The sequence below is a fragment of the Hyaena hyaena genome, unplaced genomic scaffold (assembly GCF_003009895.1).
Source record: "Hyaena hyaena isolate Hyena2069 unplaced genomic scaffold, ASM300989v1 scaffold_390, whole genome shotgun sequence".
Lineage (NCBI taxonomy): Eukaryota > Metazoa > Chordata > Mammalia > Carnivora > Hyaenidae > Hyaena > Hyaena hyaena.
The window spans coordinates 371,067-396,965 of NW_024081018.1; the positions used below are offsets into that span (position 1 = coordinate 371,067).

Sequence of the window (25,899 nt, forward strand, 5' to 3'; positions counted from 1 at the left end):
AAAGAAAGAAAGAAAGAAAGAAAGAAAAAGAAAGAAAGAAAGAAAAAGAAAGAAAGAAAGAAAGAAAGAAAGAAAGAAAGAAAGAAAGAAAGAAAGAAAGAAAAGAGGACCAGAGAAGAGCCCAGAGCTTCCCCTAGGATGTGGCTTGCAGAACATGGGGGACGACACAGAGGACAGTTGCTGTGAGCGGGCCAGCCTCCAATCAGTGAGGTCAACCTTTGCACATAACTCCTTTGCAATTCCTCCCTGAAATAAACTGAGTGGGGGAAGAAGAGACGTGACTTTGATGTCCCTCAAATAGCAGCCTTTCATTAGCTCTTTCTCACTCCTCCCATTGTTCTGCCTTGATTGTGATTATAGAATAAACGGGGATATAGAGATACTATACTCAGGTAGATTGGTAGGTAACTAAGGACATATCCCAAGAGAACTGTCAGATCCATCTGAACTTGCCAGGTGAAACTAGGCAGCAGGCTTCCAGAAAGATCTCCAAAGATGGTACAAAGCCCTGCTTGCATTTGAGGTTGAGATCAGGGACTTTATACGCAATTTAGAAATGAGGAAATCATCTAATTTTTAAAGGGGAGGGTTAAAAAAAGTATAAGTGGCTTTGTATCGTGGAGAAAAATAAAGTTGAAAGGTTTAGATCAGTTTCTTGTCAATTGAATCAACTATCTTGGATCTGTCCCACAGACCAGCTGTCATGCTGCAGAGGGCAGGGAAGGCCCGGCCTTACACCAAACCCCTGGATGGAGGCTGGGGATGGATGATTACATTTCATTTCTTCCTGGTAAGAATTTACTTTCCCCCTTCGAGACAGCTCTTGGGAGAAAGGCTCAGAGCGAAGCTAGGAACAGCCACTAGCTGTCAAAGTCAGCAGCCCACACTGAACCCGGAAGGTTGAAAACAGTCCCCTTGAGTGAAGGCTGCAGTGTTCCCCTTCAGTCTCCTCCTTGCTACCAACCTGAAACACACAGGACACCCTAGCCACCATCCACAGCTCTGCCCGGACATCTAAGCACCCCGGAAGGAGCACTGCGAGGTGCCAAAAAGTGCTACTGGGGTGGGTTCCCAGCGCAGCCCAGCACACACGTGGCAGCAGCCTCCTTCTCTCCTAGGGGATGGGGACATTTCCTCCGTTCCACCTGCTGTCTGCTTCCCAACCCATCCCCCAACCATAACTTAAGCTAGAATTAGGCCCAATGTATATTTGTTTTTATGTGTATTTTGATTGAGAGAGCATGCGTGCACGCACGTTCGAATGCATGCGGGGGAGGGGCAAAGAGTGAAAGAACCCCAAGCAGGCTCTGCGCTGTCAGCACAGAGCCCGATGTACGGCTCCATCTCACAGGAGCCATGAGATCATGTATGACCTGGGTTGAAATCAAGTCGGATACTTAACCAATGGAGCCCCCCAGGGGCCCCCCAATGTTTATTTCTGGTATGTCTGGAAAAGGAGAAGATGTAGATTCTGAAACTGGAGCTTGATTTAATTCCTTCATCTGTAAGCAACTGGACTAGGCACTCCATTTAAAAAAATTTTTTCTAAACGTTTATTTATTTGAGAGAGACAGACACATAGCATGAGAGGGAGGGAGTCACAGAATCCAAAGCAGGCTCTAGGCTCTGAGCTGTCGGCACAGAGCCCGACGCGGGGCTCAAACACATGAACCGTGAGATCATGAGCTGAGCTGGAGCTGGCCGCTCAACAGACTGAGCCAGCCAGGCGCCCCGACACTCCACTTTTTAATTAACTTCTTTCCCTCATCCTCCCAGAAGCTCTTCAGGTTGTTGTGAGACTGACGATCTCATTCTGGAATACAGGTGAGCCCCGTTCCAGCTGTGCCCCAAACAAGCCTGTGACAGAGGTGCTAACTCCACAGTTCCTCTAAGTGCTCCCAAATTAGTTACCTTTCAGATGTACTCACAGAGGTACCCTCCCCTCCTGCCTCGCTCCCCTGCTGGGCCCTACTGGAGGCTCACAGAGACGGGAGTGGGGTCCTGGTGCCCACTAACAATGCTGCAGACACAACGCGGGAACTAAGAACGCCATAAGCAGCACGACGGGAAAACATCAGGCTTCCTCCTCAGTGACAGTGACAGGGGAAAGTCGGGGCACAGGTCCTCAGGCAGAAGTTACAAGGAATATAGGCCTCCTAACCAGATGACTATTTGTTAAACATAAGCTTCATTACCAAAGAATGTGGACTCTTCCCCCCCCCCCCCGGAAATGTTACTAATAAGGAAATGAAGGATGTACCAGTGGGAGAGCCCTCCCTGTGGCTGGGCCACCTCCCCAATCGCGGGCTTTGCAGAACTGGTATTGCCCAAGAGGGTGTCCAGATCTCCCACCTTGCTCCCCACACGGGTAAGACGGATGGAGGACTGAGGGACACACTTAGGAATTAACCAGGTGACGAACAGAGATCGGAGAGATGAGCAGGGGCCTTGTAGGGCATATTAAAAACACTGTTGCTGTTGTTTTTATCTTGAAGCTCCTTGAAGCTGAGGAGCTAATGTAGAAAAGCAGGGGAATGATGGGGTGAGATGTGCCTTTCAGGAAAATGGCGCTGCCTGCAGGGTGGATGATGATTGGTGGGGGACCGGCCTGGAAGCAGGGAGAGCCACTGGAATGACGCTGTAATAATCCAGGTGAGGGAAAAAAGACCTTAAATTAAGGCAACAGCAATGAGGATGGACAAGCTACAGATCCGTGCAAGACTGAGGAGACAGACTGAGCAGACTTGGATGGCCACTGAACGTCAGGGAGAGAGGGAGTCCGGGAGTCCTGGGCTGGAGGCCTGGCCAACTTGGGAGGACGACGGGTGTCATTCACTGGGCTGGAGGACGCGAGGGAAGAGCACGTGAGGATGCCCACATCGCTTCATCCCGGACAGCCTGACGGAGCTGTGACGTAACCACTGACGTGTTGGGCGGCCCAGGCGCATGCGGAGCACGGGGTTTGCACATGGAAATCTGGGAGTCATCGGCATGTGCGGCCTGACTTGTGCCATCGGGCAGGGGGTGCAAAATGGCCAGGGACGGGGAGAAGAGCAACTTGGCAGAAGCCTGGGGAAAACCGAGGTTAGAGGCTGGGCGGAGAGCAGCCCACAGAGGAAAGTGAGCAGCAGTGGGAGAAGCGGCATTGCTGAAGCAAAGGCAGGAAGGTTGGGGAGGGGAGAGTGATGAACAGGTGCTGTGAGGTCAGATGCCAGAAAGGTCGGTGACAAGGAAGCCTCTGGTAGCCTCGCTAAGAGTCGGTAGTCAGTGGCGGGTGGTGAGGAAGTGGAGACAGCCTAGCAGACTCTTCTGTGAAGTCTGTGCAGGCCAGGAAGGAAGAGCTGGGTGAGAACAGAGACAGACCCAGGGCAGAAGGAAGTGGTTATTCAACAATAATTACCCAATCATTGCCGACAAAGCCTGATACTCTCTATTCAAAAGGGGCCACTGTGGTCGACCCAGTCCCCTTTCCCAATACAATAGTCTAGTCAGAGTGATCTGGCAAGGGGGCTCTCACTGTGTGTGGGGTGCTCTTAAAGATACAAAGAAAATGAGGGGGCTGGGTCAGTCATGGGAGAATTTCTAGGGGCTTTTATTTGGGGGCAAGCCCATTCACAACGTCTGAGGTGGACTCTGGGCCAGGCCTGAAACCCACCTGACCCTGGTCAAGTGCCTGGGATGAAGTAATAAAGAAGTAGAATATAGACTTCCCTACCCTGCTCAGATAATTAAGGGAAAATCCAGACCTTGGGAAAATGAGTTTTGAGATTGGAGTCAACATAGAAACAACGTTGGAGGGTTACAAGTTAAGGGCGGGAGGGAGAGAGTCAGGGCACACGCAAAGGCTGTGTCCTTGGCTTTCTTGACACAGTGGAAACGCAGAGCCAGTTATCAGAGACAAATCCTATCCACCCACTGCTGCTATGCCCACACATCAAGGACAGACCAGAGAGGGCCGCACGCTGTGGACCCCAGCACAGAACCCATGTCCACAGAAAAAGAGGGTCTTTTACAGAATGATGCCTCACTGTGATGTTCCTCTCTCCGCACCACTCTGCATTTCGAACTGAGAAGTCTGTGCTGCCCGAGGTCTGCTCTGTTCTCTAGCCTCATTTTTTTTTTAATTTTTTTATGTTTTATTTATTTCTAGGAGAGAGAGAGAGACAGCGTGAGCAGGGGAGGGTCAGAGAGAGAGGGAGTCACAGACTGAAACAGGCTCCAGGCTCTGAGCTGGCTGTCAGCACAGAGCCCGACGCGGGGCTCGAACCCACGAACCGCGAGATCATGACCTAAGTGAAAGTCGGAAGCTTAACCGACTAAGCCACCCAGGCACCCCTCTAGCCTCATTTCCTGATGGAAGCACCTTTGAGGAATATTAGGATTACAAACTGCCTGAATGAGGGCCTGATCAAATGTCTTTGTCACTGGTGAAGGTACAGCCCAGGTGTCCCTGGCATCGTTTACTCTGAATACGGAAGATTTTGTGGCTACTATCAAATCAAAATGGGAAAAATGCACTAAGGGACTGCCTTCTCACCATGCCCAACTTTTGCAACACAACCTTGGAACACTACCAATTCTTAGTTCCTTAGTCCACACAAGAAATAATAGTAGTCTGAAACAAGAGTCGAGTGAAGGGGATGGAGGGGCAAGGCCTCGATTATTGGCACGTACTGGCCGAGGCAAAGAGATGCCTTACTGAGGAGGCAGGTCTCTGACTTGGGTGAGTGAGTGGATGGTACCAATAAAAACAGCAGGCGTGGGATAAGGGAAAGAAGACTTTAGTTTTGGATGAGTTGATGTGGGCTAGATACAGCAGTTATGCAAGATAACAAAATCACAGTTAACAGCTTGGGTATTAAAAGCTATAAAGTACCTGAATTTTCTCAATCTCCAGTTCTCTGAGCAAGGTTACATTTCCTTTCTCTCCCCTTTACAAAACGGGAAGCTTAACTCTGTGAGGTAGTTTGCCCAAGGTCGCGGCTCTAACTAGAAGTGGAGCCAGGATTGAGGCCAATGCAGGCTGACTGCAGAACAGTACTCAGAACTACTGCATCCTATGTGGGTGGTGACCGAAATCCTGAGCGACTGGTCTACGGAGTGGGCACAAAGTGAGATGAGGACACAGCGACAAGGGGTGATACCTGCCACATGGACAGAGCTAAGTGGAATTAGGGAAAGGAAACCCAGAGTCTGTGGTTCTTAAGTGATGTATGGCCAGGCTGAAAGCAGACAAAGTGGCCTTGAAAAGCCAAGGCCACTGAAAAAAAGGCCCTGGCTGGGGAAGCTACCCAATCCCCTTTCAGGCCCCATCCCTCCACCCCTGCTCTTCACTGCCCCACAAGCTAATCAGAATTCTCAGAAACAAATGTTAATAGGCCACAGAAAGAAAACTTGACCCCAAAGGAACATTCCTCCTAGTGAAAGGAAGAAGGGTGGTGTGGGCAAGGAGGGTTAAGGAGAGACAAAAGAAAAGGATGGGGCACATGACCAACCATAAGATGACCCTCCGACCTGTTAACCCTTGCTGCTCTGGCATAAATTCGTAGTGTTCCTTTCCACTCTCAAGTTTCTATTTCGATGATAAAGTATACGGTCACCCTATTTATCAAGTGAGGAAGGGTACTCGGTTTAAGCACAGTTAAAGCAAAGCTAATGTAAGAACCGATGGGAACAATTCTTCATCTTTTGGACCACTGTGCTTCTCTCACAAAGGTAACTGTAATTAACGGTCTTTAACAGATGCTATCTTTTTTTTAAGCTTTTATTTCTTTAAGTAATCTCTACATCCAATATGGGGTTCAAATGACCCCGAGATCAAGAGTCACCCGCTCTTCCAGCTGAGCCAGCCAGGTGCCCCAAACAGATGCTATTCTAATAGGACAGTCTAGTGGTTGGTCTGGAGTCAGTTTATCTGGCTTCAAATCTCACCTCCAGCATCCCTATCTCGAGCAACTTTTAATCTCTCCAAAAAACCATTTATTCCATAGCCCTGTAATGAGGATTAAATGAGATGCTTTCGGGGCGCCTGGGTGGATCAGTTGGTTAAGCACCGACTTCGGCTCAGGTCATGATCTCACGATTCGTGGGTTCGTGCCCCGCGTCAGGCTCTGTGCTGACAGCTAGCTCAGAGCCTGGAGCCTGTCTTTGGATTCTGTATCTCCCTCTCTCTCTGACCCTCCCCTGCTTGTGCTCTCTCTCCCTCTCTCAAAAATAAATAAAACATAAAAAAAATTAGACGAGATGCTTTTGTGTAAAGTACTTAGACAATCCAAGGGGATGGCCACCCCACAAAACACAATAAAATGTATAATGAGGAACCCTCAATTTGGTGGGTCCTGGTGAGCGGGGGGCTAGGGGTGGAGTCATAAACATAAGCAGCCGTGACCTTCTCTGTAATGGCTCACTCATACCACACTCCGGTCTGCTTTGATTTAGGTGAATGTGTTTGTGATGGGGATGATCAAGACGTTTGCAATTTTCTTTGTGGTTTTCCAAGAAGAATTTGAAAGCAGCTCCGAACAAACTGGCTGGATTGGATTCATCATGTCATCAATTAGTTATTCTGGAGGTATAAAGCTGGCAATAAGCTTGCCGTGCAAGGAAAAGAACCACAAAGGGCAATTCAAGGAAGACTAACTGGTCAGTTATTTAAGATGGAAGCTTGTGAAAAGTCAGGTTCCCTAACAGGCAAAACTGAGAAAAGTTAAGGGCTTGCAGTGTTTAGCCTCTACTTGATTTGGTAAAATCAGAAAAATTAAGATTAAGAAAGCTGAAGAAATCAACTATTTACTTCCATGACTCAATTTTCCATGCCTTGTTTCTTTCCACAGTGCCTTAACATTGGTTCAGTGAGCCAGTCTCTCTGGGAAATCAGGCTGTAAAGTTCTGAGCCCATCACCTAGGCACACTCAGAAAAACACAGAGACCCAATGTCTCTTCCTTTGCTTCTATCTGGGGTTAAAACATGGCAGAGTAGATTAATGACTGAACCCTGTTCTAGCCCCGTCACTAGATGCAATCTCATTTTGTGTTACTGTTGTTAGGTTTTATTTATTTAAGTAATCTCTACACCCAACAGAGGGCTCAAATTCACCATCCTGAAATTGGGCCGCATGCTCTTCTGAATAAGCCACTCAGGTGCCCCTCATTTTGTGGCTTTTGAAGGCATTTTCAAACCTGCCTATTTACAATTCTCTTTAAAACAACTCTTCTTCCAAAAAGCAAAACAGAAATATTAAGAAACCCAATACGGACATCTTTCTAAAGGATTCACAATACTCCCAAGTCCTTTTCCTTCAGTTGCTCACGTAAATCGTGCATCAAAGGGAATGCCAAAGCACTTACCTCGTATTTGCCGTTCTTCCTTTTCCCCTTTTTCCGAGGTCTCCTGGGTGCCATTATTTGTGACATAACCGGAGAGAAGACTGTCTCCCTTCTTGGGGCTCTCCTTATTACTGGTGGATATCTGATCAGCAGCTGGGCTACCAGCATTCGCTTTCTTTGTGTGACTATGGGACTTTTACCTGGTGAGTCCGTTGTAAAAATAAGACTATAGAAGATGGAACTAGGAACTTTCCCCTTTACGGTCCCATCCATGGGCCCAAAAGGCCTCCTTTTACTGCCTCAGGTCCGGGAGAATAGCTCATCTGGTAACAAGCCACTTATGTGACTCCAAGCTATTGTTATTTTTTAGGTTTGGGTGCGGCTTTCTTGTACCAAACAGCTGCTGTGGCAACTACCAAATACTTCAAAAAACGACTGGCTTTTTCTACAGCTATTGCCCGTTCTGGGACGGGACTAACATTTCTGTTTGCGCCTTTTGTAAAAGTCCTGATAGATCTGTATGACTGGACAGGTGAGCCATTCTGTTTCTAAACTATCAACTCTGCAAGCTTTAATGTGTAGCTTCCCGCCCCGCTCTGATGAGTGCAAGAGAAGGATTTTTGAGCCGGGGAGGAAACAGGCATGATTTCTAGACGCCCTCCTCCTCTTCCTTCGAGAACACACGGTGGAGGAGGTGCTGAACTACTTGCAGGCTCTGCCATCTGTCAAGAGCCACTCCCAGTTCACCAAACGGTTCATGTCTGCGGGGATGGAGGGCCCTCTGTGCACCTGGGGAGACACCTCACAGGCAAAGGGATACCCCTGGGCACCTGAGGATTCCCTCCTCCTCTTCTTTCACTAGGAAAGCATTCTCTTTTTACATTTTCCCTTAAGAAAAATAAATCTGCATTTAAAAATTCCTCCCCCATCCAACTCACCAATAGACCCCCCAAAAAAAGTGGGTAAAAAGAGCATTATGTTCCTTAACAATCTTTTATACAGAGTCAATGATAAAGTTTTCACAAACACACACCATTTCACTCCATAGTTTTCTGTGTCTAAGCTAAAACATTTGGATTAAAATCACCTTAAAGTACTGGAGAAAGAGATGTATATGTACGTGTGTTAAGTACACACGTAGGAATATAAAAGCCTATTTTTACATGCAGAGCGTTCTGGTTGACTCTTTCCTTTCCCAAGTGAAAAACCACAGTAGCCTCATAGTAAGTACACAGAAAGAGCTGGTACATCCCTAAGGCAGGATAGCTGAACTGACAGCCAATTCCATCCCTGGAAGCACGAGACTTAGCCCACAGCTTTGCTCAGGCCATGCTGACACCAAGCAACTGCTCGCTGCCAAGGTGAGACTGGCATCTGTCTTTTCAAGGAAATTAAAAAAGTCATGAGATGAAAGGCTTGCCCCCTCTTTTAAGGCAGCTTAAGAATGACTCTCATCATCTAATTCTAGAATTCCGTATTCACAGTCCCTAAATCTATATCCCCACTTTAGGCGATCCTAAATCCCTACTTAAAACACACCGTAATCCTCTAACATTTCAAATATCCACACCCCGCCCCATGCTCCCCACCCAAACCTATTCTTTTCTCCTCTTACACAAATAACACTCTCTCTTTCCATGCATCTCCTGGTGCAGCTTTCTGGTTTTCTATGTTCAAAGGATGCCCTGTTTTCACAAGGACACAGTGGTGTGCAGGGCTAAAAATGAAGTCAACAGATTTGGATACTTTAGTTAAATTTAGGGGACAAAGTAGCGTTTTCAGGAATTATTACACGACTGAATACATTTAGTGGCGTGGCGGGGCCCCTTCTGAGCCTTAACACAGTACTGTGAAACGAGAGGGGCGATTTTTAACTTCTCACTCTCACCCCTATTTAGGTGCCCTTATACTCCTTGGAGCACTCATGATGAATCTGGTGCCTTCCAGTATGCTCTTAAGACCCATCCACATTGCAAGCGAGGACAATTGTGATGTTAAAAACAGAGGTAGCTGCTTGTCTACAAGTCACCCAGGGGCAGTGTGTGTGACAGAAATGCCATCCTGCAACGAGACACAAGAGGCCACCATCATCAGTGACAGCGCTCTGCAGAAGGCCGGACAACCTGGTACAAATTTAATAGTCTCGCAAAATAAAAACACAGAGCTCAACGATGAGCCTGATGGAAACAGTGCATTCCTAATAACTAATGAAGAACGCTATGAGAAAGAGGCCATTTCATGGAGCCGTAAGCAAAAACTCTTTGACATTTCCCCTCTAAAAAACCCCTTCTTCTACATATTTACCTGGTCTTTTCTCCTCAGTCAGTTGGCATATTTCATCCCTACTTTTCACCTGGTAGCCAGAGCCAGAACACTGGGGATTGACCTCATGGATGCCACCTTCCTCGTTTCAGTAGCTGGTAAGAAAGCATTACTTTAACCTCAAACTCAAAAGGAACTTAATTTTACAGTTAAGACAATTTTTACAGAATTTACAATTTTACAGAAAGACTATTTTTTAAAAAGGAGTTGTGGGAGGGCCAGGAAAAAGGAAGTCTTTGGAGGCTGATGGGAACAGCAGGCATACCCCTGCCCAGACCTGTCACTGTACCTTGCACACAATGCTCTACACCAGACAGTGGCCCCCAGGCAAGGGTTGTTCATTTTCCTTTATTAATTTTTTTTTTTTAACTTGAGTGGGTTTACAATTTATTTTTAATGTTTACTTTTCAGAGACAGACAATGTGAGCTGGGGAGGGGCAGAGAGGGAGACACAGAACCAGAAGCAGGTTCCAGGCTCTGAGCTGTCAGCACAGAGCCCAATGTGGGGCTCACACGCACAAACCGTGAGATCATGACCTGACCTAAACTCAGACACCTAACTGACTGAGCCATCCAGGCACCCACATTAAATAATTGTTGAATACTTGGCTTTAAAAAGCTGATGCTCAGTGGCAACAGCCACTTCAGGAAGCAGGAAAACCAAAGAAAACCAGGAAGCATAGGACAAAGGTTGAAAAGCGTTGCTGGAGCTAGACTTCCTAGGTCCAGGTGTTTGCTCTATATTTCCTACTTGTACAACCGTCAGCAAGTTATTCGTGTTCTCTGCGTCTCAATTTCCTCATCTGTAATATAGTGAAAATAGTACCTATCTTCATAAGGTTATCAGGATTGAACGAGCACTGCATGTAGAATTTAGAATAGTTCCTGGCCCATCATAAGCATTCAATAACGTTCTGTTAGTATGTGTAGCTAAGAATTTTTTCCCTTGAACTCACAGTAAGACAGATAAATATGCCTGTTAAGGATATTCATTAATGGACTGGCTGATATTTAAAATAAATTCGAGAGGGGTGCCTGGGTGGTTCAGTTGGTTGAGCATCCAACTTCAGCTTCGGTCATGGTCTCACGGTTCATGGGTTCAAGCCCCACACTGGGCTATGCGCTGCCGTGCAGAGCCTGCTGGGGATTCTCCCCCTCCCACTCATGCTCTCTGTGTCGCTCAAAATAAATAAACTTTAAAACAATTTTTTTAATGTTTTATTTATTTCTGAGAGAGAGAGAAAGAGAGAGAGAGAGAGAGGCAGTGTGAGCAGGGGAGGGTCAGAGAGAAAGGGAGACACAGAATTGGCAGCAGGCTCCAGGCTGAGTTGTCAGCACAGAGCCCGATGTAGGACTCGAACCCACAAACCATGAGATCATGACCTGAGCCAAAGTCGACTGAGCCACCCAGATGCCCCTAAAACAATTTTAAATAAATGTGAATGTTAAGTTGAAAATGAAAACAATTGGGGCGCCTGGGTAGCTCAGTCGGTTAAGTGACCAACCTGGGAGCTCAGGTCATGATCTCAGTTTGAGTCCTGTTTTGAGCTCTGTGCTGACAGCTCAGAGCCTAAAACCTGTTTCAGGTTCTCTGGGTCCTCTCTCTCTGCCTGACCCGCACTCACACTCTGTCTCTCTCAAAAATAAACATTAAAAAACCCCAAACAATCATTTTAGCTGTGTATTTATAAAAACGTAAGGAAACAAAATGCTTTATTGAAGAAATATGGGTCCTCTCAAAGGACAAAACAGGGAGCCTAAGAAAAATAAAAGGGATGGGGTGCTTGGGTGGTTCAGTCGGTTAAGCATCCGACTTAGGCTCAGGTCATGATCTCACAGTTTGTGGGTTTGAGCCCCATGTCAGGCTCTGTGCTGACAGCTCAGAGCCTGGAGCCTGTCTTTGGATTCTATGTCTCCCTCTCTCTCTGAGTCTCCCCTGCTCATGCTGTCTCTATCTCTCTCAAAAATAAATAAAACATTAAAAAAGTTTTTTTAATAATAATAAAAAAGAAAATTTAAAGGGATGACATGGAACTGTACTGTTCTAAACATCTGGAAGTTCTAAGTAGCTCAATATTAACGTTTCTCCTGCGAATTTCTTGAAAAGACTGCTTCCCAAGTCCTTACAAAACTGACCGTACCCCATTTCCAATTGCAAAAATACCTCACTTCGGTCGACTAAAGCTTGTGTACACAAGAAAAAAGATACAAAGCTGAACTGCTTTTTTTTTCACTAAAATGTCTGGTAGTCATCAATTTAGATCAGTTTAGGGCTATGCAATGGGCCCCAAGAACCTCATATGGAGTTTCTGTAAAAACAGAAATGGAATAGTAGGATGCATTTTCTGTCCCACTCCCTTTTTGTAGAGCAATTTATGTCTAAAACCATAGGAAGAATTACAAGTACAAAACAACTGTAGCTTATGCTACTCTCAGAATCATTAACTGCTACATTAGCTTGTAATTAATAAAAAATAAGAATCTTCTATTATCATGATACTGAATGCAAAATGTGGTTCTTAAATTTTATTCAAGATACACCATAGTTCCAATGTTCAAAATGACCACGCATTTCCAGATCTCCTACGGACTTCCAAATTAACATAATAACCTTTGGAGGAGGACTTAATTACCAAACCCTCATACACACTCATAATAAAGAGTCCCAACATCTATTTTTTTTTTTCAATGTAAGACTTTATTATTTATGGCCTCCAGTCTTCCACCATATGACTTCCCCAGCACACTGACCAAAGGGTCTATGAGTCTTTTAGACAACTCACTCCCTCACTCGCAGGACCTCTTTGAGGAAGGCCTCCTGAGCAAATGGTCCTCTGTAACCAGGGATTCCGTTAGGAGGTCCAAGCTTCCCAAACGTGGTCAGAAAAAAACACCTGAGGGGTTTTCTACAAAACTCTGAAGGGGCCTTTCTGGTATTTTATTAGCTGTATTTGGAGCAGGTAAATAAATGACAGAATCCACTAACAGACACAGACCATTTTTTTCTCATAAGGTCCTAGCCTCAGGACGAAGCCATATTACTTAGGAAAGGAGGTCCCATGTGGCTACACTTTTCAAAGGGGCTAGGCAAACGGAATCAGGATTTCATAAGGTCTTTCAATATTGTTCCAGGCATCACTGAGGCTGTCAGTCTGATAATCACTGGATGGGTTGCTGATCAGGCCTGGATCAAGAAGTATCATTACTACAAGTCTTACCTCATCCTCTGCGGCATCACTAACCTGCTTGCTCCTCTGGCCACCACGTTTCCACTACTTATGACCTACACAGTCTTCTTTGCCGTCTTTGCTGGTGGTTACCTGGCAATGATATTTCCTGTACTGGTGAGCAGACACACTCATTAACACTGTTAAAGCACTTAGACAAAGAAAGGATTCATGATAACCTCCCCAAAGAGAATACGTATTTTGTATTAATTTTATAATTTAAAAAAAAAAATCCTTTTCCAGGCTGCAGAAACCCTGTAGCTAGCTATATCCTGCCCAGTTACTCATCTTACCTTTGGGGGAGAACTACCTACATGGGACAAAAAAGAAGAAAGCAAAATAAGGATCAGCAGGATTCCACTTTGCTTCTCAGTCTCCCAGAATGTTAGGGCTGTGTTACTGCTTTCCTTCAGCTCTAGAAATCTCATTGGCTCCTTCTAAGACACCATCTTCAAGAGTTCCCGGAGAAAAACATGGGACTTTCTTGGGGGCACCTGGATGGCCCAGTCGGTTAGGCGTCCAACTTCGGCTCAGGTCATGATCTCACCATGGGGGTTCGTCAGGCTCTGTGCTGAAAGCTTACAGCCTGGAGCCTGCTTCAGATTCTGTGTCTCCCTTTCTCTGCTCCTTCCCCACTCTCTATTTCTCTCTCTCAAAAATGAATGAATGTTAAAAAAAAAAATCGTAAGGGAAAAACATGGGGCTTCCTGACCAGTGTGACTTCTTTCTTGTTGAGAAAAGTTCTGTGTACTTTAACAGGGACATTGTTTAACCAGTCTCTACTTTTACTTCAAGCTGACTTAAAGTCCTGGACCCAAAAGGAACTGAAATAACTGGGATCTTCTTGGGATCCCATGGATTCTTCTCAGAACCACAGAATCCCTGGAAACTTCTGGCCTGGTATCAATATTAACATAAGGACTGTAGGATATTATAGTTATCCAAGAGCCAAACTTTCTAAAGCTGAAGTCAACCTAGGAAAACTGACTTCCTACAAACCAATGGCTGGTACTTAGGCACAGGTGGATTCAGGAATACCATTGTCCATTCAGAATATAAATACCATTTCCTTACGGAGAAGAGCTGAGAGAGTCAGGAAATAATGGTGCACCTGAGTCGCCTCAAAGATCACAATGAAAACACTGCCTGCCCAGCACAATGACTCTTCCCTGTTTGCCTCAGCTCTTCTATAATGTCCAGGCAAAAAGCCATCCAAGTCACCTTGGAAGTTAACTGTTCATAGCATTTGTCCCTTTGCAGCCATAGGTCTCCACAGAATTTCACCCTCAATATGGCTAACACTGGATTCTCATCCCCACAGGTTGATTTGTCTGGAACTTCTAGAGTATACAGTTTCTTGGGACTTGTTGCTTTCTTTGCTGGGATGGTTATCCTTTCTGGACCACCTATAGCAGGTAACAGCTTAGCAATATTCTGAGCAAACTTCAATAGCAATGAAAGAAAATGCTGACCCAAAATGGGAACATGCAACGACAAATATCAGGTTAAAAAACTGATGACATCTCTGCTGTTCCTATACTAACTCTCACACTCCGTCACCAATCCAGAAGGATCTGAGGATTAATTCAACAGATAAGAACAGATTAATTCAACAGCTTCTGACATTATCTTGGAAGTCTTAGGGCAAAGATTTTGTGTTAAGTTTACCTGCCTGGGGAGCCAATCCAGAGTTTTAGAAGATTCTCAAAGACCTATGATGCCCTAAACAAACAAACAAACCACTAGCATCTTCTATCTGAGCAGGAGTCAATACGGAGCTTGAAGGCGGCAAGCCTGCCCCCTTAGCCCTTCAGATGTACCATACATACAGCTGTCCAGGGCTTCTCAGAGGGATTTTCCAAGAGGGATGATGGAGACCCTTCATATTTGATCTGTACCGAAGGCAGGAGGATACTTGGCCTACAGGCCAACATCTCTGTGGAGAGGCTGTGGTGGGGCCACTGGTGAATACTAAATGCAAGTACAGGAAAAACTGGGGGAGTTCTGATGATTGAGGTTAAAGACTGAAGTATTATTTTATATGCACTTTTAACCTAAACGGACATTTTGTCCACTGCTTGCTGAACATCTAATCCAAGATTACCAAGAGACTACTCAGAAATATTTCTAGGGAACAGACTTAAACTTTAGTATTTCACGTACTACAGGGTCTCAATATGTTTAAATGTACAAATTACTGTAACATTTCCAATCATCCACAAATAGGAATTCAGCTTCCTTTTACTTCCTTCAGTCCTAAAGTGAAATAGAAAAAAAAGATACGATCCTGCCTTTGTTTTTTTTAAAAACAAAGTTTTATAATGATATTATTTAGGTTTGCACCTAAACGTTAAGACCTAGAATAGGCATATATCAGAAGGAAAAAAATAATATTAATAACAAAAATTATTAATGGAAGAAAAAAACACCATTAGGTTCAATTTAGGTGTACCTAAAGGAAAAATTTATACAAATATATACCCAACTCTTATTTGCATTTATGAGCACACCTCTGCCCATGTGGTCTCGGTCAGTTTACCTCACATCTGGAAGGCAAGCTAGAATGTTAAAGTCAGGCCCAGAACTCTGACGTCAGGACCAGTAACAGGGACTAAACACCAGAGATGTCTAGCACAGTGGCTCTATGGCTAGCGCGCAGGTCAGCAAACTAGGAAAAAAATGAAGCTCAAACACAGCTCGCCAATGCACGTTTTTCAATCTTGATTCTTCTTCACTGGACATCTCAGTGATGCCTTAAAACTTTCCAAGCCTATTAGGTCCAAAGTATAGGGAGGTGACAAATACCAGGGCACAGAGTATCTTACTCAAATGATAAAGGCATCTAACATGTTTAGAGATTTCATGTTTTATATGTTTTTGTACACATCTTAAAATGTTTAAAGACTTCAGTATATGGCGCGGCACCTGGGTGGCTCAGCCAGTTAAGCATCCAACTTCAGCTCAGGATCTCACGGTTCATGAGCTGAAGCCCTGCATCAGGCTCTCTACTGTCAGCATGGAGGCCACTTTCGATGCTCTGTCCCCCGCTCTCTCTGCCCCAACCCCTGCTTGCTCTCTCTCTCAAAAATAAACATAAAAAAATTTCAATACAGGAGAAGACAAGGCAAGTTTTGTGAGGATTATTACTTGAAAGGGAAAAGTTACAGATGTGTGTGTGGGTCTTGAAATCAATTTGGTCATGACCTTTAAAATTTTTTTAATGAAAAAGAACAGACTACAACAGAACAGATTAAAAAACTGTGCATCACTTTATTTTAAACTTTTAGTTCACACACACACACACACACACGCATCATATAAAATGCAGGTGATGTAAAACACATTTCTTACTATCAAGGAGTCAAAAAAAAAAATTACAAGCCTTTTATTACCCAATGTCCATTAATACCCTAGCACTATATGTGAGTAAAAGGACAGCTCATGAAAGAATTTTTGCCCACAAATTCAGAAATTATTTAGGCAATTATAAGTTTTATAAGTTCTACAAAATAGTCAAAGAAATTGATTAAGGCTGTGCTGATAGCTTATATACAGATTTTAAGTGTGGGAGTTGCTCACAGTATCTTAAACAAGACTATTATACAATTAATACAAAATCCAGTTAAATTTCCTTCTTTGTAACATGATCTCTCACTGACTATGCTATGCTAAGCATCTTGTTAAAGGGAGAAACTTCAGTTGAGTCTTTATTCCTCTGTGAAACGACAGAGGATTTTACAAAAGCCGTTAGACTTGTTCCTCACTTCTGAGTCCAGCAGCAAGGACCAAAGAAACAGAAATGCTGATTTACAGTCATTCAGGTCTCAACAAGTGTGGGCAGTTACATTATTGTTTGCAGCTTTAACTAAATCATCAGAAGGGTTACTGGTTATAAAGTATTAAATTCTCGACCAGACTTAGATTTTCAGAACTGTAGGAGATTCTCATTTTGTACTTACCTATATCTGTTATTATCAAATTGCAAAAGTTGAAATTCCTATAAAAGATTACAGTTATTTTAAAATTAGAAATCTAGCAAACAGTAAAACTTTCCACAATAACCCTTAGCCAAAACACTAGTTAAAAACTGTTAACATCGACTGTATGAACAATATTTTCTCCCTCCAATATGGAAATGAAAAAAAAAAGTCCTACAGAGCATATTTTAATAATTTAAGGAAAGAAAAAAAAGCGTAAGAAACCCACAGAAATGAGTTAAAAAAATATTTTTAAAAAATGTAAATAAAGCATACAGGCAAGAAAACTATTTACAGACCTTTAGTAACTCTGAAGATGGTAAGAAACGTAGTAGCTACAAAATTCATACCACCTCCAATGAAAATAACTGATAGGGACTGAAATGGATGAAAGTTAAAAATTACTCCCCACATACACACCATTTCTTCCACCCCACAGCCCCTCCCATTCCTTTCTAATACTCAGGGACAAATTCAATGTTAGTTTAATAATATGATCTGCTTCAGACTGGGACAGTATTAGGATTGTTAGCTTTCCCTGACCTTCGGTGGTCAACAGTCCTAAGTACGGGCCAACTATCATTGCTCATCCAAACCCAACTATTATTTGCTGGTAAATGGCATCCAGAACTACAAGCTGGTGCAGATGCAAGTTTTTGGAAGGCTGTGGAAAAATAAAAAGTACTGGTATTTTTAAACCTTACTGTATTTCTAATAGATCCCGGTTAACAAAAATCAACCTGCAAAAGGCAATATAAATACAAAGATCATACACTGAGCAAAGATAATTGTATTCTCCAACATAGAAGTAGGAATGTGAAATTTCTTTTTTTTTTTTTTTAATGTTTTATTTATTTCTAGGAGAGAGAGAGAGACAGCGTGAACAGGGGAGGGTCAGCGAGAGAGGGAGTCACAGACTGAAACAGGCTCCAGGCTCTGAGCTGGCAGTCAGCACAGAGCCAGACGCAGGGCTCGAACCCACAAACCGCGAGATCATGACCTAAGTGAAAGTTGGACGCTTAACCAACTAAGCCACCCAGGCGCCCCAGGAATGTGAAATTTCTAATCTTGTCTCCAAGGCATTGGACTTGTGAGCTCAAAAATGCTAAAGGCTCAGTTTCAATTAAAAATAAAACCACCAGGGCCCATATTAGCCACCTATAAAATAAAACTGAATGCAGTTCCCTTCTCTTCCACATACCCCCCCCCACTGCCACCTGATGAATGCCTATATTATGCTAATATATGTATTTTTATATATTTAAACCAATCACAGATATCTGAAAACTCCCTTAAAACACCATAAATAATTATTTGATTACCGTTTAGTATTCGTTCAATAATTATCAAGCAACTTTATTTCCACAGCCTTCTCCTAGCTGCTATGGGGAACACAAAGAATACAAAAATTCTCTTGGGGTGCCTGGTTGGCTCAGCAGATAGAGCGTGCGACCTCTGATCTCAGGGTTGTAGGTCCGAGCCCCATATTGGGTGCAGAGATTACTTAAAAATAAAATCTTAAAAAAATTAAAAAATAAAAACAAAAACAAACAAAAAGCTATTCTCTCTCTTTTTTTAAATGTTTTATTTATTTCTAGGGGAGAGAGAGAGAGAGAGAGAGACAGCGTGAGCAGGGGAGGGTCAGAGAGAGAGAGAAACAAAAACTGAAACAGGCTCCAGGCTCTGAGCTGGCAGTCAGCACAGAGCCCGACGCGGGGCTCGAACCCACGAACCATGAGATCATGACCTAAGTGAAAGTCGGACGCTTAACCGACTAAGCCACCCAGGTGCCCCAAAAAGCTATTCTCTTAATGTTCTTCCACAACATATAGGGTCATGATATAGCAATCACTCTGTCATATATACCTCCAGAACTTAATACTCAGGGCAAGAGTCTAGAACCTCTAAAACTAAGGTTTATTAGGATATATATTCTTTTTCGACTTCATCAATTGAAAATTTGCTTAAGTCACTATAACTTACAGTGAAAATTAGTTAACTCTGTTTTCTTACCTTTAAATGAAGACATCCTGAGCTGTGTTATAATAAAAATGACCTTAACAAAATGTTGAAGCTTCACTCAATTAAGTAGTATTTCACCACTGATTTTTTTCAACACATCCAAAGAAAGTCATGTCTAATGCCAAACGGCTATAAGTTGGTTAGACCCCAGAGTCAGTTAACATTAAGTGGCTCCTAAAGGAGAGTACATTTCTCTTTTGAGAATGACTGCACTTTTTGATCTGCTGTTATCAACCTCACACCTCATTAGAAAGACCATGGAGAGCAACTGGTTATTTTACACTAACTCTTTACCTGTATTTTCTAGGAGTAGACAATGGCTAAAATGGAAATTCATCCATCTAAGCTTGTCTCTGTGCCATTAACAACACATAAAAATTCATTTCCTCGTGAAATGTCACTTCCTATTTCTAGCCTATCCTCATTTCAGATATAATATGAAACAAATGTCCCACCTGTTCCTTTTTTTTTTTTTAATGTTTTTTATTTATTATTGAGACAGAGAGAGACAGAGCATGACTGGGAGAGGGGCAGAGAGAGAGAGAGACACAGAATCTGAAACAGGCTCCAGGCTCTGAGCTGTCAGCACAGAGCCCGACGCAGGGCCAAACCCATGAACTGCGAGATCATGGCCTGAGCCAAAGTTGGACGCTTAACCGACTAAGCCACCCAGGCGCCCCATCTACCTGTTCCTTACTCCACCTTTTAAGAATCATGCCCTCTACAGTTTTATCATCTTGACCCACCAGTTGAAAATTTCTCTATGGCCTGAAATTTTATTTGGAAAACAAATAAAATGACTCCACTTTTTGATCTGCTGTAAACCCACTCTGGAGGTTAGGGTAGGTGGGGACAAGTAAGAAGACAGAACAAAGTTCTCTGTCCTCTAAACCCAGAGAACTAGATTATACCCTGAAGAAGCAAAAGAAAATAATGTAAATCATTATTTATTCAGTGATTATTTTCCTCACAAACAATAAAGTCCCAAAGAATAGTACTCAGATTCAGTGTACTCCTAAGGAGTACTCCCGTACTCCTAAGTTTGACAAATCCCAACAAAAACATCACAAATAAATTCCAAACAGCTCATTACTCTGGCTAAAAAGAGGGGAAGGGTGGGGTAGTCTTTCCTTCACAAATATATTCCTTTACAAGGCCAAAAAAAAAAGAAAAAGAAAAAAAAAATCAAACTTCAAAAATCCTAACACAGAGCATAATTATTTTAATGAAACGCACAGCATAGAGCAAATACTTATAAGTATTCCCAGTAAATCTTATTGCAAACTTCTATCATGGGGCCTTTAGAGAGCTCCTGTCTTAGAAGGCAGTGAGGTTTAAATTTGCTAACCCATGTTTCCCAAGACATGTCCCAAACCCATGTTTCCCATCATGGCACACAGAGACAACACACCTTAAGTAAAATGACAAGGATGTCGCCAGTGACTCCAGTCTGCCCAGAGATGACAAAAGATCATTGTCTCTGTACATCTTGGAAGTCTGCCACTAGGCAGCAGCCCAACAGCCAGAAGCTCTGGTTCCAAAACTTTCGAGTCACTTACGGAACTCTCAACCACTAATTTGAACTAGCATCAAGGAACTTGGGAATTAAGGGCCTTCTGGGTGTATTTCAAGTTTTAACAAGATGACCAATAATAAACTTACAAAGTAATCCTAATAAAGAGGATTAATAACTCAGCTCACCAAACAAGTTCTGAGATATCAGAGGTACTTTTTAGACAGGATGGTAAACTCATTTTTAAACACGTATAGCTTTATCCATAAAATGATAAATAGTTTGAAAGTGTTGACACTAAAAAAATAAATTTACAACCCTCTATTAAATATCAAGTTTCATCCTGACTATAAAAAAACTAGTTTGCAGAACTATTAACGGAAGCTGAGCTCTACCTTCTTAGTTGCTTTAAATTATCCCAAGAAACACTGTTAGACATTCCTGCTTAAAATAAGGGTTATAGCCATAATCACAGGAAAATAATTTGGCCTACAATTTTATTGTGTGTAAGAATCAAAGGGGTGCCACCCATGATGAATTATGCTTAAGGAAAGCCAATGAATCTGCACGATTAACATGCATCTCAGGTGATTCTGAGGCAGGTAGACTGGAAACACTGAGGAAATGCTCACAGGGCACTTCTTGGGTCTCCGGCAGTCTGTACCAGCTGCCAGGGTAGCCCTCCTCAGAGTGCTGGCTACATACAGTAATACTCGGCGTGGAGTGTACACTGAGACGGACGCATACCCTCCTGGATTCTGGTTGTTATGCCATCTCATCTTTCCCTCTCATTCACAATGCTTTTGCTGTCCACAAAAGAACTCAGTCTTTTGAATGTCAACTTACGTGTTACATTTAAAACAGACTATGATGGGTTCTGAACTAACTACCAACAGTTATTTATCTTTTTTAATTAACTAATTAATTAATTAATTTAGAGAGGGGGAGGAGGGGCAGAGAGAGAGAATCCCAAGCAGGATCCATGCTGTCAGCACGAAGTTCAATGTGGGGTTCAATCCCAGGAACCACAACATCATGACCTGAGCAGAAATCAGGAGTCGGACACTTAACTGAGTTACCCAGGCACCCCAACATTCTGACTTTAAATGTATTTTTATATGTGAAATGAAAGGCTTATTACCAGCTTTCTGAGACTTATAAAGAAAACCACCATCACCATCCATTTTCACTATTTTTAGCTATGCTCTCCTGACTTTTTAGCAACACTATCCACTTCCTTGTCTAAAAATCACTAGTCTTTTCCAGAGCATTACTTCTTTTTTTATTGTTTTAAAAATTTTTTGATGTTTTATTTATTTCTGAGAGAGAGAGAGGAGAGAGAGATACACAGCATGAGCAGGGGAGGGTCAGAGAGAGAGGGAGACACAGAATCCGAAGCAGGCTCCAGGCTCTGAGCTAGCTGTCAGAACACAGCCCGACACGGGGCTCGAACCCACGAACCATGAGATCATGACCTGAGCTGAAGCCGGATGCTTAACGACCTGAGCCCCCCAGGCACCCCAGAGCATTACTTCTAATACCCCCATCTTACACTCTGCAGGTTATGTATATAGTGATAAATCTGCTGTACGCATGGGGCTAAGCAAGAATGACAAGGCATAGGAAAGGATCCTGGTACTTTCTACACTTCCTCCTCCTTTGTAGAAATTTGAGCAGCTGGTCACCTACCTATCTATCTCTTAGATATCTAAAGGTCAATTACAACTAACATAATACAAGGACCTGTCCTTGTCCACTTCTCTCCACTCCTGCTTAACTCCAAGGAACATTTAAATGAGGTCAGCGATCCAACAAGAAAAATAGGAAAAAGCAAGCTAAAGTTAGCTGAGTTTAAATAGGCTATAAAACATTCCATTCATTCATTGTATCAGTTAACAGGAAACACAAAGCTAATGAAGCAACCAAAAAAACTAAATTATCTATATCAAAATCAAATGAAAAAACAAAGAACAGGAGATAAAGACATATAAAATCAGACCAAAGAAAGAAGAGGGTATACACTACACATTCAGTGAGAAACCATGTTCCAAAATGGAAATCAGGGACGTCTGGCTGGCTCAGTCAGTAGAGCAGCCAACTCTCGATCTCAGGGCTGTGAGTTCAAGCCCCAAGTTGTGCATGGAGCCTACTTAAAATAATACGTAAGCCTCATGAGAGCAGGTATTTTCATCTGTTTTATTCGTGGCATATAGCACAAAAGTTTCTTTGAATAAACGATCAGAATAATAGCTTTAACTTTTTAAGTTATTTTTTAGGATTAAAAGCCAATTTACAACTATAAATATAATATGCATAAAATATTTCAGAAAAGAAGTTCTCAGAGTGTGGCAGTGGATGCTCAGAGGTCCTGAGACCTTATTTAGGAAGACTAGGAGGTCAACACTGTCATAACAATACTAACACATGATTTGCTTTTTCATAGGGCTGACTTTTACAACAATGTTTAAAGGCCACACACACACACTCTTTGCCACCATACACAGTTTTTAAGAAAAGTGTTTCGGGGTACCTGGGTGGCTCAGTCAATTTCGGCTCAGGTCATGATCTCATGGTTCGTGAGTTTGAGCCCCACGTTGGGCTCTGCACTGGCAGTGCGAAGCTGCTTGAGATTCTTTCTCTCCCCCTTTCTATGCCCCTCCCCTGCTCATGCACATGCATGCTCTCTCTCTCTCTCTCAAAATAAATAAACAAACATTAAAATAAAAAGAATTTTAAAAAAGGAAAGTGTTTCATTTAAAAAGTTCTGGTATGTGCCATCAGCCAAATGATTTTGTGGATCCACACATTCTTGATTAAAAGAGAATTTTAATTTCAGGGGGACTTAGAGCCATCATTTAACCCACTTGACTAAGTAGTCACTTCCTTTTCACATGCTCTCACAGTCTCCTGAATCTTTCCTTCATAGCCCTTATAGCACGTGTAACTCATGTGGTTAATACCCAACTCACCACTAAACTGTACAGTCTGAGAGCACGAACCACGTCCATTTGAGCTAATTATCATTAACTTCTTCAACAACTGTTGGGAACATAGTAATTACTGAAATGTTTGTTCAGTGAGGAAAGAACTATAATTAATTCTCATACTTTTTTCTTTGGGAAACAGTAGTGATTCACAATAATTTTCTTTGTAAGAACAGTCACCTTCTAGTAAGATTCATCATAAAATCAAATTGTAGGCATCCCTAATTTTCCCCAATTTCCACTAAAAGACAAGATAAGTTCTGGCTCCACAATGGCTTTCTTCCCACAGGGTCAGGGCCCTAACTCAGGTGAACAGATTTAACTTCATAAACAGAAAATGAGACCAGGCAAGCAGCCTGACCTTCTGATGGGTCATGATACATACAAGTACAGGCGTCTCCTTCCCTCAACAAACAATACTGGCTAAGAATTACTAACTGAAAGGTTTGCTTCACTAACAGAGATCATTCCTTCCTTTCAGGCTTTTTATATGATTACACACAGACCTACACCGGCTCCTTCTACTTCTCTGGCATATGCTATCTCCTCTCTTCGGTCTCCTTTTTCTTTGTACCATTGGCTGAGAGGTGGACAAACAGATCCTGAACAGGAAGAAAAAGGACTGCAATCAAGCAAAACAAAAATCTAAACTAAGAAGTCACTGGAAACAAAAGTTTGGAAGTAAACAGTTTCCAGGGCGCCTGGGTGGCTCAGTTGGTTAAGCATCCAACTTTGGCTCAGGTCACGATCTCGCAGGTTGTGGGTTCCAGCCCTATATCGGGCTCTGTGCTGATAGCTCAGAGCCCAGAGCTTGCTTCAGATTGTTTGTATCTCTGTCTCTCTTCTGCTCACGCTCTCTGTCTCTCTCTCAAAACAAATAAATAAACATTTAAAAAATAAAAAAAAACCAAAACAGTCCATATGGAAAAATTATTTTACAAAAAGTTTCCTCATTTATAAAATGAGAAGGCAAACATGATACTTTTTAAGGTTTCCTTTTGCTTCAGCATTCTGAGCAATGTCGAAATGATAGTAAGAAGAGTAATAGCTACCTAAATTACGTCCTTTGTTAGTATGTAATCACACAGGCTAAAATCTTCATCAGTTAAAACAACTATCTTACGTATTAAATAAAAATCAGAAGGTACTGTAATACTAAATTGACCGAACTCTCAACCGTGCCATGGTTAATTCAGTCACTAAAATACGTGAAGATGAAAAACGATTCTTTGAATGAAAAACAATTCTTGAATGAATATTAAAACCTTGTTTAGTGACTGGAATGGTATAACCCCCCAAAAAAAGCTTCTCTCTCCTTATTGATTAGAAGTAATTTTTGTTTTCATGTTTCTTTAATTTTCTATGATGAATGTACACTGCCATGTAATAAGGAACAATTGCTAAAAACCGCCTTTATGTCAAAATCATTTGAATAGCATTCCTGCCTATCTAAACAATATTACCTTTCACTACAGCTAACTATCTAAAATATTCAAGGTAAATGATCTAGAAGTTTCTTTAGAACTGTAAGTTTTATATAATGGTTGAATAGGCAGCTTTTAAGGGAAGATAGACTTAAACTAAAAGATGTTTCTTAACTATGGAATAAATATGTTAACTAGTTAATAATGTTACTCAGGGGGTGCCTGGGTGGCTCTGTTGGTTAAGTGTCCAAATGGCTCAGGTCATGATCTCACAGCTGGAAGGTTTGAGCCCCGCATCGGGCTCTGTGCTGACAGCCAGTTCAGAGCCTGGAGCCTGTTTCAGATTCTGTGTCTCCCTCTCTCTCTGAGCCTCTCCTGCTCATGCTCTCTCTCTCTCTCTCAGAAATAAAACATTAAAAAAAAATTTTTTTTAAATAATGTTACTCAGGCCAAGCTCCCTTATAATCTCTTTCAGAAGACTCTTTTAAAAGTATTGTTACTAAAAATAATAATTAAATCTAATTAAAAATTATTATTCTATCCTTCCATTCACCTCCACTTTAAAATATTATTTAATATTAATAATCATTTTAAACAATTGACACACTATAGAGAATACTAAACTGAAAACCTGGTCTTGACTCCACAGTACCACACTCTCTCAGTCCCTATGCATGCCTCTGTGCAAGCTTTGCAGTCTCACTCTTCACAATCTGACTCAAAGGCCACCTCCTCTGAAGACCTCCCCCAAGACGACGTCACTCTGTGGTCTGAATCCCATCTACTACCCTTTTTTTTTTTTGAGAGAGCATGTGCTTGTACAAGCCGGTCAGGAGCAGAGACAGAGGCAGACATACAATCCAAAGCAAGCTCTACACTGTCAGTGCAGAGCCTGATGCGGGGCTGGAAGCCAAGAACTGTGAGAAGATGACCTGAGCCGAAGTCAGACACTTAACCGACTAAGCCACCCAGCGGTCCTCCATCTACCTTTTAACAGAGTACTACATGAGCTTACATGTCACTTTCCCAAGAGTCAGCAAGGTCAACAAGCTGGATGGTGTTCTACTGATCTTTGTATGCCCAGCATAAACTTTGGAACCAAAT

The 25,899-nt window shown here is 42.6% G+C and overlaps 1 protein-coding gene across 1 annotated transcript; it reads left to right on the forward strand.

Moving 5' to 3' along the window:
* The first annotated feature begins 703 nt into the window (after positions 1–703).
* SLC16A4 (solute carrier family 16 member 4) lies at positions 704–23,977 on the forward strand. Its single transcript, XM_039251117.1, has 8 exons — positions 704–790; positions 6,439–6,571; positions 7,386–7,529; positions 7,697–7,858; positions 9,225–9,746; positions 12,781–12,992; positions 14,197–14,290; positions 23,853–23,977. The coding sequence occupies exons 1-8, from the start codon at positions 704–706 to the stop codon at positions 23,975–23,977; spliced, it is 1,479 nt and encodes a 492-aa protein (XP_039107048.1).
* The last annotated feature ends 1,922 nt before the right edge of the window (positions 23,978–25,899 follow it).

What these genes read in the sequence shown, in the direction of transcription:
- SLC16A4 (XM_039251117.1), top strand. Translation starts at nt 704, where the DNA reads ATGCTGCAGAGGGCAGGGAAGGCCCGGCCTTACACCAAACCCCTGGAT. An exon ending in AGATCTGTATGACTGGACAG is followed by an intron (nt 7,859 to 9,224) that starts GTGAGCCATTCT and finishes ACCCCTATTTAG; the next exon opens with GTGCCCTTATACTCCTTGGA. An exon ending in CTTCCTCGTTTCAGTAGCTG is followed by an intron (nt 9,747 to 12,780) that starts GTAAGAAAGCAT and finishes ATATTGTTCCAG; the next exon opens with GCATCACTGAGGCTGTCAGT.